We start from the raw sequence: 17,541 nt of genomic DNA, 5'->3' as shown, positions 1-17,541 counted from the left end.
TTGCTCTGTGCTGCGGGACTAGAACCCAGCTGTTTGGGCCCTACCCCAGGTACGACACACTGACACACAGGAACACACATGAGGTTTCACATTTGTAGGAAATCATTATTTTTTATTTAGACATATTTAGATATTAAAAAAATGTGAAATTACAAACAAATACAGAAGCACAAAACACACGAGATGGAAACATCGGGCTCGGTTAGTTTTTTCTCTCTGACTCGTTCGGGTTTGAACAGAAAGTTGTGGCCTGAACTACACTTTAATACAAAGTATAATAAAAACGTCACCAAGTAAAAAGGAAGGCAAAGAAAGCACAGACAACCCCTGTCCCCCCCGTCCCCCCGTCCCCTCTTGTAGAGTCTCACTCAGACCTGGTATTTACATCCGTCCATAGAGTTTTATTGTGAAAGGTTTTTGAGGTTTATTGAGACTGAGTCCCTCCTCTGTAACTGACTCGTTCCCTCTTTGGACTCGAGCGTCGAAAACTCCAAATACACAACGTCCACGTACGTCAGAACCCGAACACGATAAGAGACGGAGTTCCATCACGTGGCAACCAAGTTTTCTCTCCGCTGAAAGTCCAGCTACTTATTTAGTTAAAGTAAGATTCTGTAAAGTTCTTCAGGCTGAGTGTGATGCAGGGCGGCTCTGAACTAAGAGATAAAGGATCGAGTGATTCAATTAATTTAAAGGTTTATTTATTGTTGTGATACAGATGTGAAAACAGATGTTACCTGTTTATATCTTAAATTCTCCTTTTATCGTCGTGTTAAAATATCTGTTTGCATCTGTGGGATGTTTTTAGAGAAGAATCCAGTTGAGCCTTGTTACCTCGTGAGCTCATTAAAGTTATTTTCTGCTGTTTTACTTTAACCTCACTAATTTTCTCTTCTCTCCCAAAGGTCCAATTAAGTGTAATGAAAGTTTAAAGTCTGTTTTTTTACCTTTGCTTTGTTTTCAGTTCGCTCAGTTTCGGTGAAAAGTGTAAAAACAAATGGACACTCACTGTTTTCAGATCACGACGTCTCGACTCTGTGTTTAATTTACGTCTGTTTTTCCTCAAAGTCTGTTGGAGAAGATCGAGCAGGAGACGTGGAGAGAGACGGGCGTTTCCTTCGTTACGTCCGTCACACGGCTGATGGAGCGACTGCTGGACTACAGGTAACACACACACACACACACACACACACACACACACACACACACACACACACACACACACACACACACACACACACACACACACACACATAATATAAGTATTATTAAAACTACAGCAGAGTCAAACTAAAGCTCCTTATAGAGGCCGAACATTTCATTTCTCGTCCAGGAGGCTTCTTCAGTTCAGTTTGCAGATTTTTATCTTGTGGCCACGAGTCTTGTTTTTCCCAAATGTCACCTGAGGGTCTTCTCTTGTCTTCAGGGACTGTATGAAGGGAGACGAGACGGAGAACAAGAAGATCGGCTGCACCGTCAACCTGCTGGTAAGATCAAGTTTCCATCAGGTTTACAAAGTTTGATGGAAATCATCAAGAATTTTAAAAAAAAGGAACTTATGGAAGTGAAATTGTGTTCCTGTGCTTTGTGTCAGAACTTCTACAAGTCAGAGATCAACAAGGAGGAGATGTACATCCGCTACATCCACAAGCTGTGTGATATGCATCTACAGGCTGAGAACTACACAGGTACAGCACGCACAAAGAGACGCACACACACACACACTGTATGGAGGGTTTATGACTGTTGTCGTTGTGCACGGTGGTTGTGTGTCCACAGAGGCTGCGTTCACTCTGCTGTTGTACTGGGAGCTGCTGCACTGGGACGAGCGTCCGCTGAAAGAGTTCCTGCATTATTCTGCTCAGACCGAGTGGCACCGCAAGGAGGCGCTCTGCCGCAAGGTCATCCACTACTTCAACAAGGGAAAGGTACACACACACACACACACACACACACACACACACACACACACACACACACACACGATGGAGTCCTTAAATATAACTGAGCATGTTTTATCTCTTATATTCCACTAGTCTCTATAAACACAATCTACATGTGAATGAACAGAATCTGAAGGAAGAGACAAGATCATGATTCATTTTCAAATCACACTAATGCAATCTTTGTGTGTGTGTGTGTGTGTGTGTGTGTGTGTGTGTGTGTGTGTGTGTGTGCCTGTGTGTGTGCTCCAGTGCTGGGAGTATGGGATCCCTCTTTGCAGGGAGCTGGCCTTCCAGTATGAATCTCTGTACGACTACCAGAGTCTGAGCTGGATACGGGTGAGCGGCTGCACCACACCTCACAAACGAGCTTTTCATCAGTGACTCATCAACACGTCTCCTGTTCCCGTCGCGGTTTGAGATCCTCTCTGAAAACCACTTCCTGTTCAAACTGCGCCGTCCTGCAGTGATGAAGATTGATTCCACTGTATTTTTGACCACGAAACACAACACATACATGAGAAGCCACAGATTGTGAATAAAGACGGACGATACGAGCGCTGCCATTTTGTGTTATAGGTTGTGTGTGTGTGTGTGTGTGTGTGTGTGTGTGTGTGTGTGTGTGTGTAGAAAATGGAGGCGGCGTATTATGACAACATTATGGAGCAGCAGCGTCTGGAGCCAGAGTTCTTCAGGGTGGGATTCTACGGCAGGAAGTTCCCCTTCTTCCTCAGAGTGAGTTCAATGTTTGTTTTTCATTTTCTATTTCTATTGCTAAGTTTATCGTCTCAAAGGTTTTTCCTCAAATGATAAAACTCTGATTTTTTAAAAACCTTTTATTCTGGAAGTAAACGACTTTTGGAAGAGCTCACACTTTGACTTTGATCTCTCCAGAACAAAGAGTTTGTGTGTCGTGGTCATGACTACGAAAGGTTAGAGGCCTTCCAGCAAAGGATGCTGGGAGAATTCCCACAAGCCATTGCGATGCAGCATCCCAATCAGCCGGATGAGGCGATTCTGCAGTGCGACGCCCAGTGTATCCTTCAGAAAACAGTAGAAAGTGTTAAAGTGTGCACGTGCTGGTGTTCGTCTCATTTGAATATGAATGTTTCCTGCAGCTTCTATGGAAGTTCGTTTTTATGCGTTTCTACGTCCTCCATGTTTTCGGTCGGCTCTTTAACCTCCTCCCCTCAGACCTCCAGATCTACGCCGTGACACCGGTGCCAGACGGCGTCACCGTGCTGCAAATGGACCGAGTACCGGACCGCATCAAGAGCTTCTACCGGGTCAACAACGTTCGGCGTTTCCGTTACGACCGGCCGTTCCACAAAGGATCCAAAGACCGAGACAACGAGTTCAAGGTGAGCAGGAGAAAAGTTCACACGCTCTTTCCTGCAAGTCTCTGCTGAATGTCTTCATATTCTGTTGACTTGTGGATTCACATTTTACAAAATGTTTCCAACAAACCCTGAGAAATCCACAGTTTTAATCCAAACCAAAATGAGACGGTCCGGTCCAAAGAGGATTTCAGTGAGTCCCCAGCTCATCCTGCCCTTATTGGTGTTGCCTAGCAACAGAGCTGAAGTCTCCGGCACCGTTACGTTCTGGTTTGTTAGTGAAGCACAATGAATGCTGGGATATGTTGGGCCGGGACGGATCCACCTGATGGAGCCTCAGTTTCTCAGGGACGTTTGAAAGGAGCCTTTGAAAGTGGAAAGCCTGGTCTCGGTCTGCATCCATGTCCATCTTTACACAAATAAAGGTTTGATGGTTTGAACCCGGAACCTTCCTGCTGTGAGGGGACAGTGAGGTGCTAACCACTGCACCACTGTGCCACCCAGAAAATCCTTTGTGATGGTTTTCATTTATCATTTTCAAAAAGCTCAGAGCTGCTGATGTTCAGACCAAACGTTCTGGATTCTCTGTGTTTCAGAGTCTCTGGATCGAGAGGACCACCCTGATCCTCACGCACCCTCTGCCTGGAATCTCTCGCTGGTTTGAGGTGGAGAAGCGAGAGCTGGTGAGTGAACTGAAAAATGTGATGGACAGTAGATACAATGTGGAAAAAATAAACCACAGACTTCCTGCTGCCAGTCTTTAAATACGCTGGTAAACCCCCTGCAGGGTGTGAGGCGAGATGTTTCAGGTTCAACATCAGGCTGTGGTGAAGGAGGAGGAAGTCAAACTATGTGAAATGATTTGTGATGAAACCACAAAGAGAAACTTCACACAAACAATGAAGCATTAACAGGAAACATGTAGAATGTCAGACATCAGAAAAACATCTGCCAAGGAAGCAACAGTCAATAAATTCAATCATTCCCACACAACCATAAATATCTAAATATGGATCATCAAGATTCATTATTATTCTCTGAGAGAACGTCCTTTCTCACAATGTTAATGAAAGAGATCATAATCCCTGGATCCAGATCTGCATCACAATTTAATGGGTTTTATACAAAATGTACATTGGACCCATCATCGTCATCAGGATCTTTACCACAGACCGTTTAGAAGCAGATCAAATCTCTGTGTGAGAAATTAGTCTTTTGAGATTTTAGACGCTCTGAGGAATGTCTGCAGAATCGGTTGCAGACTTTTTCCGGAGTTAATATTTGTTTGTGTCAGTTGGTTATTAATGTCCACACTGTGTCACTGAGGCAACACAGTCGTGTTCCCCTGTAGAGTGAGTTCATGGACAGAATGTGAATCCTCCTCTTCCAGGTGGAGGTGAGTCCGTTGGAAAACGCCGTCTCTGTGGTGGAGAACAAGAACCAGGAGCTGCGGACTCTGATCAGTCAGTACCAGCACAAGCAGCTGCACGGCAACATCAACCTGCTCAGCATGACCCTGAACGGAGTCATCGACGCTGCCGTCAACGGAGGCATCGCCAGATACCAAGAGGTCGGACTGGAGAAGTGTGAAATGTCCATAAAGTTCCTCATGTTTGATCCTGAAGCTACAAACCTGTGACTGATCATCACACTGAACTTCTGACTGCCTCAACAGATCACAGATAGCATTAGCACAGGGCTAAGCGCTGCTGTCATCACTATTTGGGCTGTCTCATAATAATAACATATCGTACCTGAGTATTTAAAATGCATGACTTTTATCAGATCCTTTTCTTTGTGACCAGGCTTTCTTTGATAAGGAATACATCACCAGCCACCCTGAGGACACGGAGAAGATCACGCAGCTCAAAGACCTGATGCAGGAGCAGGTGAGGCCTCAGGCTCTGCTCTGGTCTCCTAACTCCTCTGCTGACGCTGCTGTGACGTTTCCTCTGCTCCCCTCTGCATCTCTGAAATCACAACTTCAATCCCTGACTTTGTAAAATTCTTCTTCTTTCTCTTTTCCCCTGTGACATGGGGCAGGAAGTGCAGCCATATATGGTTTTATTGGGACGTTAATTCTGCTAAAACTCAGACTCACACTTTTCTGAAGACAGAAGCTGTGGATGTTCGTATAAACGTAGGAAAAGAATCCAAACATGATCTTTTATGAGGCCCAATGGTTCATCCTCATACTTTAATGGATGAGTAAACTGTATATATGTTGGGGAGAGGAGAGGAGATGTTGATGCTGTGAAGACAGAGAGAGCTCAGGGTTTCTTCACACACTGAACACGATGCTTCACGTTTCCCTCAGGTTCACATCCTCGGAGTCGGCCTGGCGGTGCACGAGAAGCTGGTGCACCCAGAGATGCGGCCGCTGCACAAGAAGCTGATCGATCAGTTCCAGATGATGAGGAGCAGCCTCTGCCACGTGAGTGCACGCAGCCTGTCGCACTTTGCTTCCAGCTTTCCCGTCTCGTCGGTCTGAGCTGTCCTGAGCGTGCGGGCGGTGTGAATATTCAGAGCAGTGTTTCTATGTGGCGCTGCAGGGTCTTCCTGGTTTGGACAAGGCCGTGTCAGGAGCCAACACTCCCAGAGGGATCCTGGCCTCACACAGCCCCCTGAGCCCCGAGAGCTTCAAACTCATGCACCGGCACAGGTCAGCCCCCCACACACACACACACTGCTTCGTCCTCGCTGAGCGACGCACTCATCCGCTCACAGTGTCACATGTTCACACACCTTCTCTCTTCATGTCTCTTTGTGACGCTGATTCCACCTCATTGACGACCTCTGCTTATTTAACACACTGGACTTCACCTGCTTCTTCTTCCTCACTTCATCTCTGTGTCTTCTACCGTCGCCTGGACACATCACATGTTCTGAAATTCTTCCATTTTCTCTCTTTCTCTTCCCATCATATCGCCCTGTGTCTCTCTCCTTCCCACCACATCACTTCACGCATGTTGCGGTTGCTGTTTTGCGTTTTCTTTTTGAATGCACTCTGCACGGCTCCTCGCTTGGCCCTTGTTCTCCTCCCTCCTTCCTCTCCTCTTCTCCCTCCTTCCTGTCCCCTGCTCCCTCCTTCCTCTCCTCTTCTCCCTCCTCCCTCTTCTTCTCCCTCCTTCCTGTCCCTCCTCCCTCCTTCCTCTCCTCTGCTCCCTCCTTCCTCTCCTCTTCTCCCTCCTCCTATTCTCCCTCTTTCCTCTCTCTTCTCCCTCCTTCCTCTCCTCTTCTCCCTCTTCCCTCCTATTCTCCCTCTTTCCTCTCCTGTCTCCTCCTCCCTCCTTCCTCTCCTCTTCTCCCTCCTTCCTGTCCCCTCTCCTCCTTCCTCTCCTCTTCTCCCTCTTCCCTCTTCTCCCTCTTTCCTCTCCTGTCTCCTCCTCCCTCCTTCCTCTCCTCTTCTCCCTCTTCTCTTCTCCCTCTTTCCTCTCCTGTCTCCTCCTCCCTCCTTCCTCTCCTCTTCTCCCTCCTCTCCTCTCCTCTCTCTTCCTCTTCCCTCTTCTTCTCCCTCTTTCCTCTCCTCTCTCCTCCTCCCTCCTCCCTCTCCTCCTCCAACTTCCCCGTCTCTCCTCGGTTGCAACCTCCCAGCCCCATAGCTGTTTTGACTCCAGTGCGCAACTCCTCCTCCTCTCTCTCCTCCCACAACTCCAGTGAGATGGGGAACGTTGGCAATCTGCTGATCCTGGCCGATGGGATGGTGGTGGAGCACCCAGAGGACTTCTACCGCATGCAGGTGAGTCCATGTCCGCGCTGTCAGAGCAACCTGCAGGAGACGAGTCCAAGATTTGTGCTTTTTTTTATGGGCTTAAAATCAGGTTGTATAATATTTCTATGTGGCAGCCATTGGAACTTGGCCTCTTGGACTGAACAGATGAAAATTCATGGGTCAAAGGTCACTGTGACCTTGCAAAAACCCTGTTCCTGCCTCGTGAACGTGTTTTCTTAAGAACGCCTCAAAAGACAAACTTTTAAATATGGCACAAATGTTCACTTGGACTCACAGACTGATTGGATTTCAGTTAAGGTCAAAGGTCACAGTGATCTCATATTATTGTGAATGCAACATGACTGAAACTCAGTGACATCATGAAGAATAACTGTCATGTACTTTGTTTTATATTGAACAAATACTAAATGAAGATTAATAGAAATCATAGTGTATGAAGGTGAACTGTGACACACACAGCGTATCACTCTTTCCACTTAATTAATTCGTGTTTCTCCTTCGCAGGCAAGCCCCTCCTCCTCTAGCCTTAGCTCCACCCACTCTGCGCCCTCTCAGATGATACACTCCGCCCCCTCCACCATCAGAGGTGAGCAGCCCACTGTACCTCAGTGCCGCCCACGAGCACCACATGGAGGAATGTTTGATGAGTTTACATGAAACATTCGGTGAATTCATTTCTGTTTTTCAGACACTAGTATGTTTCTGTTGACTCCTCCCTCCTGTGTGTCCTCCTGCAGTCGGGTCTCCTTCTCTGCCGGACAAGTACAGACACAACAGAGAGATGCTGATGCTGCTGCCGCCGCACAGGGAGCGGCCGAGCAGCGCCATGTACACCAACATCACGGAGAACGGCCAGGTACTGACCGACAGGACCCAACAGCAATGTGTCATGAACAGCAGAGAAGCTGCAGCTGACGGCCGGAGACAACGTCCCAGGGACGTCATATGAGTCTAATGTTTGTAGATGGAAACTTCACTGATTGGCTGGTGGGCGTTACCTCTGCTTCTCTCTCTCTCTCTCTCTGTCTCTGTCTCTCTCTCTCTCTTCAGCCAGCGAACTTCCAGCGGGCGCTGTTCCATCAGGTGATTGGTCCGTGTAAACCCTGCAGCGACCCCAACCTCTCCGTGGCTGAGAAAGGTACGAGCTCCAGCTGTCACTCACACGAGCACGAGATTCTATTCAAAAGGAAGAAACATTTATCTTCTCCACCTCCTTTCTTTCTCTCTTTCTTCTCCACCTCCTTTCTTTCTCTCTTTCTTCTCTCTTTTCTCCTCTTTCCTTTCCTCTCCTCTCCCTCTCTCCTCTCTCCTCTCTCCTCTCCCCTCTATCCTCTCTCCTCTCTCCTCTCTCCCCTCTCCTCTCTCCTCTCTCCTCTCCTCTCCTCTCCTCCTGTCTCCTCTCTCCCCTCTCCCCTCTCCTCTCCTCTCTCCTCTCTCCTCTCTCCTCTCTCCTCTCTCCTCTCCCTCTCCTCTCTCCTCTCTCCTCTCTCTCCTCTCTCCTCTCTCCTCTCTCCTCTCTCCTCTCTCTCCTCTCCCTCTCCTCTCTCCTCTCTCTCTCCTCTCTCCTTTGTCCTCTCCTCTCTCCTCTCTCCTCTCTCCTCTCTCCTCTCTCCTCTCTCCTCTCTCCTCTCTCCTTTGTCCTCTCTCCTCTCTCCTCTCTCCTCTGTCCTCTGTCCTCTGTCCTCTGTCCTCAGTGCTCACCACCCCCAGTAGTTGGAGTTTGGACAGTGGAAGCAGAGATGCTCTCCCCTTCCTCTCTGCCCACGCTGGCACTGTCATGGCACCTCCCGTTCCCCTCGCAACCTGCCTCACGGTATGACACTGGTGTGTGAGTGTGTGTGTGTGTGTGTGTGTGTGTGTGTGTGTGTGTGTGTGTGTGTGTGTGTGTGTGTGTGTGTGTGTGTGTGTGTGTGTGTGTGTGTGTGTGTGTGTGTGTTACATGCACGGACTTGTGCCTGAATATTTTCTTTGCTTCGTGAGTTCAGTCGTTCCTCTGACACGACTGCAGGTAAACTCCTCTGTTTTGGATGTGCATGTTGTTTGTGTTGTTTGTGTTGTTACGTTGTGTTTAAGGTTGGTAATTTGTTTCTGAAACACTTTTTATCTTATTTGGTGAAATCCACTTCGTGTTCCGAGAACCAGTACTAAATAAAGTCTTCTGGAGAAAAGGGGAAGAGGTGTCAGGACTGTAATAAACACGAGGGAATCCAAGGATTGGCTGGTGAACCTGTCCGTCACTAATCAGCTGGAGGTCAGAGGTTAGCGAGCGAGTCACAGAAAAGTCGTCTTCCAGCCGCTGTCAATCAGTGTGCCACCATGTGTTTTCAGGGGCGGAGCTTTGACGACCCAATAGGAGGGGGTGGGATTTGTAAAGTGTAGCCTTGCTTTTCCAGGATTACCAACCCAAGCTTTAACGTGTGTGTGTGTGTGTGTGTGTGTGTGTGTGTGTGTGTGTGTGTGTGTGTGTGTGTGTGTGTGTGTGTGTGTTTCAGCTCGTTCTTATCTCACTGATGTTTGTTCAAGTGTTTCTGATCAGTTTGGTTTGAATCAGTTATTTGATGATATGAAAACAGGCTGAGACGTCATGATTGACAGCTGAGACTGACTCCTGATTGGTCGAGTGCTCCCCCTCACACACTCCTCCACCTCTGCTCTGCTCCGACTCTTCCTCTTTAGTCCTCCTGCTGCAGCCTCCTTCCTCCCTCTCTCTCTCTTTCTCCTCCCGCTCTCTCCATCCTCCTCCTCTTCCTCTCTGGTCTGAGGTGCGTGAGTGTGCCTCTCTCTCAGTCAGTCCTGCTGTGTCCCCCCCTGTAGGGCAACACCTGTCGATGCACTTTGACGCTTTCCACCACCAGGTCAGCGACCTCCCTCCAGCTCTCCCCGCGCGCTCCTTAAGAAAGGTACCCTCCTCCTCCTCCTCCTCTTCCTCACTCCTGCTGTCGGTCTGGATGCTTGTCTGTCTGTCCATGTGTCCGTGTGCACTCCCCAACAAAAGTGCATTTCCACGTGTGTGCATTTCTTTGTGTCCATTTTTGTGCGTTTGTGCCAGGATTGGGAAACTTCACGTTGTTTCCTTCTGCTGCTGCACAAAGACGTTTGATTTAAAATCAAACTGCAGATAAAACCATCCTGTGAAAGACTTTCTGAGCAAGATTCATTCAATGATCTCAGATGTGGAGTTGAGAGGAAATTGTGTCGTCTAGTTCCTGTGTGTCAGAGTAACAGAAGCAGGAAGTGCCACGGTTCAGATAAACAGTCGAGCTCACACCTCTGCCAAGGCCCAACACGCTTAAATGTAACCAGATCACACTCATCGATAAGAGTTCTCTGAACATGTCTGATGGTTCATCCAGAGCCGCGAACTATTCAAGAGAAAATGTTGAATAATGTCGTCACGTCTCAAAGTGTTAACAAAAAATCTGGATACGCACCGAAAGTGAGTTCTTCACTGACCCAAATCTCATCCTTCAGCCAAGTTTCATGGGAATCTGTCCGGTAGAGTTGGTTTAGTGCTGCTGAGAAACGCACGCAGATGAACGTCCTTGGCAGAGGTCATCAGAGGTCATCAGAGGTCATCAGAGGTCATCGGTGAAAGAAACTCCCTTCACTCCTTTTCTTTATGTCCTTCTGCTTTATATCCATTTTCCACTTCTGTTTAGTTTTGAACGTTCGTGTCCTCGTCCTGATCTTTAACTCTAATCCTAAACACAACAACAATATTTGACTTGTTCACTTCTTGTTCTTCTTATCGTCCTCTTCCTCTGCAACTTCTTTATGAACACCGCTACAGAAACAAGGTTTATTCTGATGTGTTGTACTGTTTTTTTATTTTGAATGTTGAGATCTCTGTGTGAGCAGAGAGAGAGAGCGATTCAACAGTATCATGTTCTGTGTTTGAGTCCAGATTTAGACCAAATTTAAACCCTTTTGTTAAAAGAAAACATCAAATAAACATTGTCCTGCTAAATGAACTGGCTCCTCACGATGAGTCAGTGTAGATTATGTCCACATCTTATTCTGTGTTTCAGTATTTGTGTTTTCAAATTTGATTTGAAGGGAGAATCTCAGTCATCCAGGTCATGATATATCCAAGTGCTAAAAGCAGGTCAACTGGACTTGAGTTTCTCGAACCACCTGTTTTTAGCACTTTGAAGTGACTGTGTACTTCCATCATGTCCCTGTCCTGACTGTCTCTCTCTCTCCAGTCTCCCCTGCACCCTATACCTGCCTCGCCCACCAGTCCACAGTCCATCCTGGATGGCAGTAACTCCACCTTATCAGGCAGCGCCAGCTCTGGAGTCTCCTCCCTCAGTGAGAGCAACTTCGGCGGCCCCGCCTCCTCCTCCGACGCCCCGGCCAGCCGCACAGACACCCTGGAGTCCGTCCCCAGCAGCCAGGCCTGGACCACAGACCAGGAAGACCTGGACTCTCCGTACCAGCCCGTCAGGTACAGCGTCTCCGAGCCCGAGGTCCTGGACGGAGTGAAACTCCCGCCCTGCCGCAGCCAATCCGCCCCAGGAGGCGTCACCCCGGCTCAGGGTTCCACCTCCACCGGCGCTCCACAACCACCGCAGCAGGACGGGCTGCCACACCCCCAACACCACTACTACCACCACTTCCACCCCCACTACATCCCCCACCACCCGCCTCTCTACCAGCTCCACGAGCCTCCTCCCGCCCTGCCGCCCAAGCCCTACCTCCGAGAGGGGTGCATCCCGGAAGAAGACGCCCAGTCTGCACCGCCTCCTGCACCACGGCCCATGCCACGCAAGATCTCCCAGCCCATAATCGCTGCGACCAAGGACGAGCAAGCTAAAGTGGCGTGGGAGCACGGCATCAGCGAGGAGTGAGACGTCGACTGATGATTTGAGGAAACTTGTAGAACAAACAGAATAGAAACTATTTTCAGAGAGAAAGAAAAGAAGGAGAAAGACGTGAGAACCAAACTGAAACTGAGACGTGAGGGAACCGGTCCTGACCTTCTCCAGAAACCAGAACAAACACTGAAGGTCAAAGATGTAACGTTAAAATCATCGGCTCCTCAGAAAGTCTGAAAGTCCTTCAACCACACGACCATCCTCGTGTCATCGAGCTCAGAAATACTAAACAATCAGACTTTCACTCTGACGTCATCTACTCAAGTTTCTAAAATCTGTCGCACCACAACGGTGTCATTCAGGTTTTACATGAAACATTTCAAAGGGATTTTATCAGGTTGATACCTCGTCACCGTGGTGACGCTCAGACGAGACGCACTTTAACAACAGAGCATCAAAACATATAAGAATTATAGCCTCTGCATATTTTTATAAAAGCAAAGATCAGACATATGAAAACATAAAGAAATTGTAATAATGACGGAACCTAAACGCTTAGTGTTTCCACCTGAACAACAACAACAAGCCCAACGATAGGTTGAGGCTTTGTCTCCTTAAATGAAAGACGTCATTTCCTTCAGTCTCTTTTTCCCGATACAATATATTAACGATGATGACGTCCTGTCGGAGCTGAGAGGTTTTTATATTTTCCAAAAGAAGCATCAAAGTGTGTAGATACATGTAAAACAGTATATAAAAGTATATGAATAATAATTTATATTTAATCCTTTTGATTGAAGGTGAAATATGCAAGTTAAATGGCTTCCAGAGTCGTTTAGTAGCTGCTCGGCGATGATTCATGACGTGCACCTGTTCAGAAGACTCACACACAAACGACGGCAGGTTTCACTGTTGCAGCTCCTGAAAACGTTGCGTGCAGCAAAGAGAAGGTGAAGAAATCATTTAATTTAAGGTTGTGACGTCAGAAAAGGACTTTTTTTTTTTTTAGCTGACGATGTAAATGTGTGCAAACGATCAGGTTGATGACATTTATAGAGAATATTGACTCTGAGAAATATACACTTTTTGCCAGTTTTTATGAAATGAATGACTGTACATTTTTAACCTAAATACAGTTTTTTTATGCATGTTTATTCAATGGAAGATCGAACAGAGAGTGAGTGAATACACAGAGGTGGAGGGGCGCTGTGCACTGACGTCTAGTTCTGGAAACCTTCAAATCACCAGGATATTAAATGGCTGTGATGAAGTGTAAAAATACTGTGAAGGATGATGCGTTGTTTGCTTTTGTTTTAAAAATGTAAAACCTTTTTTCCACAAGCTCAGATCGTCAAACCACTTCTCTGCTTTTCCTTTGAAATTGAAAAACCAATTGAGCCGTGTGCAGCTGATCGCTCGACGTCGACTCTTTGGTTCTGTCACAGACATTCGGTCTTCTCATGTTCTCACTTCAACGGGAAGGAACGAGGACCTGTTCACCTCATGTAGCCGAGTACAGAAAATACACAGAGCAGGAGAAGGAAACACAAATAGGAAACAGTCGAATTTACAGAAGTAAAAGCCTCAGGGATAAAAACTGAAAATATCATTTAATTTAAAAACAAATTCATCAATTACCACAAGAACAACTGGAGGTAAAATAAGGGGAAATCTAAATGTTTAACTGCCCTAAAGATCGAAGTGAGTTGTGTCTGTTCTTCCATGTTGCCGGTGGAAACAGTGAAAACAGTAACAACTGTCGTTAACTGCAGAGAGTTCAGCAACAGTCCACATTTAAAAACTGCAGTGACACATAAACACAAAGTTTTTATTTATCACTTTAGTCTTCAGGATATTTTATATTGAGAAGCTTGTCAATTTTCCTTCAGATCAATAAAGTCTTATCTTAACAAGTAATAAACCTTTTTCTCGTAACCTTTTTGTATAGTTTTTCTATAATTAATGATAATCTGATTTTACTTGTAAATGTGGAGCTATAAAAAAGTGCAGAAATCCTTCATTTGAATTGATGGTGACTCAGCAGAGCTCACGTCTCCACCCGGCCCAACAGGCCCCTGAGGAAACCACAGTTAAATCCACGAGATCCTGATGATCACACACACTCATAAATATCAGTCCTGTAAACATCTGATGGTTTTCATCAAGATCCGTGAATTATTCTCTGAGAAAACAACGGAAATATTGAAAAAGGTCCTAGCTCAGTATGATCCGCCCCCTGATCCAGACCTGCACCAAAACTCAGTGAGTTCTTCTCTGACTCCTCCTCCCACCAGGTTTTGTCGTAATTTGTCCGGTAGTTTTTGCGTAATCTTGGTCATAAACAATCGAACAGGGGGTGAAAACATAACCTCCTCTGTGGGGGTTAATATTCCGGCCTAAGATTAAAGTTTCAGCTTCTGCATTGAGGATAAACTATGCAAAGGCCCCTTTAAAATATGGAACCGTTTCTTTATGCGCTGAAGTTGTAGAACGGTTTGTTTCAACATTCACAGACAGTCTGGATTTTGTGAGCCGGTGTTTCCACAGAACAGTTTTATACGTGCGAGTGGACTTCGGTGCAGGGACGAGGCTGGTTGATGTAAATATACACAGAGTATTTATACCGATCATAAAGGGCAAACATTGTAAACATGTAGACTGTCAGTGTCTTGTACTTTCTGATGTAAAACTGTTTTTAAACTTAGACAACAGCAAAACATACAAGTTCCTTTTCTCTAATTCTTATGATTATTTCAGGGCAGCTGAGGAAGGTTTATTACTTTGTGTGTTTTGCATCAATGACAAATCCAGATAGTTGCTACGATAGAATCCCTTTGTACGATGATGCTGAGGAGTATTTCTTGTATATAAAAGTCTTTATTGTGTTAGCATGGTACTGAACTGTGAACGTGTACGATGTAGATGTAAATACTGTTTTCTTTCCTCCTCACTAACCAAACTGATGTGTTGTGGACTCATGATTGACGAACATTAAACTGTGTTTCATTGACTCGGCTACGACTCTGCCCGTCTTCATTTCACATGTTCGACCACAAACACACTTCAGTCAGGAGACACCTCAACAGAAAAAACCAGAAGTACTGCACTGGGGTTGCACCAGTGCAGGTTTCATCTACATACGTTTTTTTCCAGATTGATATAAGGTCACTATGACCTTTGACCACCAAAATCTGATCAATGGTCTCATGTGCTGTGTTGCTCAAGGACACTTCAGCATGCAGCAGGAATGGGGAAGACTGGGATCGAACCACCAACCTCCTGGTTAGAGGACGACCCACTGCACAGCCACAACCGTCATCTTTGAGTTACACTGAACGTTTGCACCATATTTTCAGAAATTCCCTTAAGTTGTTCTTGAGATATCGTGTTCACAAGAATGGGACGACCCGGAAACAGATTCAAGACTCATTGTTTTTTTTATTTCCACAGACACCGCAGTGTATTATGAAATAATGCTTTGGACACATGACGTCGCAGGCACAGAGGAATAAGAATCAATTTAGCTGCAATACAGAAACATCTAAGTGTTTGTGTTTTTATATCAAAATGTCAGTATAAAATGTTCTTTAAAAAAATAAGTAAATATAAAGAGAACAGAAATGATAAATATTAAATACTCTCTTTGTGTACACACTTGTCTTCCAGTAAAGGTCATTTGGCAGCTGAAACACAGTAAGATGAACTTCAAGCACTTTGAGTTTAAGTGAAAGTTTGCACCAAATCTTAAGACATTCCCTCAAAATTATCTTAAGATATCAAGTTCAAGAAAAGCATTCTCTGTGAGGCCAGCGTGACCTTGGCATTTGACCTTTGACCACAAAATCAAATAAGTTCATCTTTAAGTAGAATGGATATTTGTACCAAATTTGAGGAAATTGCATTAAGGCACTCTTGAGATATTGTGTTCACAGTAAAGAAATAATAAATTCAGACCATGTAGGGAGACTTCCAGTGCCTTGTTACGACACAATACCCAGGAAGCTCAATCGAGTCGCTCAAGCATGACGTTTCTGACTTAGAGGAACTATAACAAAACGCGCAAGTGTTTTTTTCCCAGAGTTTTTGGGTTGGTAGACATGAGCCAGATACCCACATTAACCTGTAGAAGCACTAACAAAGTGGAATTTGCATGCTATGTCCCCTTTAAGTATTTAAAGTGTTACATTCATTCAAACAGAAATATTTGTAAGGCTCGTGAGCTCACAACAGTGACAATAGACTAATCACACTGAAAAGGAATATGTACCAAAGCTGACGTTTCAGAGTTCTAAGGTATACTTTGATAGCTTAAATATTATGGCTGATAACATATTTACAAAAATATATACAAATTAATCCCTTTTCACTTCTTTTTCCTTCAATTTCCTAAAAATGTCAAGTCTGATACAGCATCATGATCTGAAAACAGCATCTAAAAAAGGTCCCTGACATTCTCCTGTATTAGCTGCACTGTGACGAGAGAGAGAGAGACACCGAAGCTTTCTGGGGTTTCATAATGTCACGGTTTCATAACCGCAAGAATTGGGAAAACTACGATACCCAACTACGGTGTCAGGACAAAACCTCATCTACGGACAAGTTTTCTTTTTTCTTCCCGCCTCTCGAAAGTCACGAAAGTTGTGTGCGAGCCACTGAAATGTAGTTGAGAGGAGGGAACTGACGTAACAGACTTATTTCTACCAACACTGGCCATCGTGAGAACTCGTGATATTTCCTCTGTCATATCGAGACATTGCTAGGCATCAGTCCAGAAGCAGCTCAACCTGGTCTCCACACTGGAGACGAGGAGGATCTCACACCTTGTTCAGCCCTATGACGCTAATTTTGGTTTGTAAATACAGGCTTTTCAAATAAAATTTGATTGACACATACAATACAGGTTTCCAATTTTGTGAAAAATACTCATGATATCAACCATTATTGCAGAATTTCCCTAAAGTGTCGTCTGTGTAGATCAGGATCCGTTATTCAGCTGACGACCTGCAGAAAAGAAAACAGACGCATGTCTCACATCAACTTCGGTTTTGTACAGAAATGATTCCCAACAGACAGATTCTATTTTCTCTATCATCTTTCACAGACAACTCGCTGCTGAACACTAACACAACTTGTGAAATCACTGCGTCACATTCAACGAGGTTCATGTAAAACGACGGAGGCGGGTTGTTAAGGTGAAACTACTCTTTATCCAACACTTTAATCTCATTGGTTCTATTGGTTCTATTGGTTTTCTGAGAATGTTTCAGCAACTTTACACTGATTCAAATTTTTTGTTAACATGCGCTTAAAAAACGAATCCATTATATCAATGCTGTGTCCAGTAAAATTGAAAATCAGCAGGAAATAAAACTAGTTGTATTAGAAAGAGCAAACTCAACGACATCAAACAAGCACAAAACACTTGAAGTACTGTACCGTTCAGTTGTAGTTTTTCTGTTGATTGATCTTTCTTTGCGTCTGAAAGAAGAAGCAAATTTCTATTGTTAAGTTTAAACAGAACAATCAAGGTTACACAAAACATCAGGTAACATTTACATGACACTACAACTCCTCTGAAACACAAGTTTACAATTCAACATTCAACATTAGGATTTCTGCTATTTCGACAAAACAGAATTAAATATTAAGACAAGTAAGATCCAAACTAGATTTCCATTCATATGTGTGGGGTTTGTCTATAATTCAGTTAT

General features: G+C 45.2%; 2 protein-coding genes across 2 annotated transcripts in view; one reads left to right on the top strand and one right to left on the bottom strand.

Moving 5' to 3' along the window:
* Nucleotides 1-14,845, top strand: part of dock3 (dedicator of cytokinesis 3) — a 120,159-nt gene extending 105,314 nt beyond the window's left edge. Inside the window, 22 exon segments of the mRNA XM_047339172.1 lie at nt 23-49; nt 1,069-1,164; nt 1,427-1,487; nt 1,595-1,688; nt 1,780-1,928; nt 2,196-2,282; nt 2,574-2,678; nt 2,838-2,979; nt 3,138-3,304; nt 3,877-3,963; nt 4,671-4,850; nt 5,086-5,169; nt 5,598-5,714; nt 5,833-5,942; nt 6,875-7,019; nt 7,518-7,599; nt 7,751-7,869; nt 8,064-8,151; nt 8,708-8,803; nt 8,806-8,826; nt 9,828-9,913; nt 11,219-14,845. Coding sequence (XP_047195128.1) covers nt 23-49; nt 1,069-1,164; nt 1,427-1,487; nt 1,595-1,688; nt 1,780-1,928; nt 2,196-2,282; nt 2,574-2,678; nt 2,838-2,979; nt 3,138-3,304; nt 3,877-3,963; nt 4,671-4,850; nt 5,086-5,169; nt 5,598-5,714; nt 5,833-5,942; nt 6,875-7,019; nt 7,518-7,599; nt 7,751-7,869; nt 8,064-8,151; nt 8,708-8,803; nt 8,806-8,826; nt 9,828-9,913; nt 11,219-11,863 — 2,788 coding nt within the window. The 3' untranslated portion in view covers nt 11,864-14,845.
* The window catches only part of pcbp4 (poly(rC) binding protein 4), a 336,110-nt gene that overhangs the window by 167,022 nt on the left and 151,547 nt on the right, over nt 1-17,541 (bottom strand).

This window comes from Hippoglossus stenolepis, chromosome 3 (genome assembly GCF_022539355.2).
Source record: "Hippoglossus stenolepis isolate QCI-W04-F060 chromosome 3, HSTE1.2, whole genome shotgun sequence".
NCBI lineage: Eukaryota > Metazoa > Chordata > Actinopteri > Pleuronectiformes > Pleuronectidae > Hippoglossus > Hippoglossus stenolepis.
The sequence above is the reverse complement of the archived record's forward strand: the minus strand, read 5'-3'. Positions and strand labels throughout refer to the sequence as shown.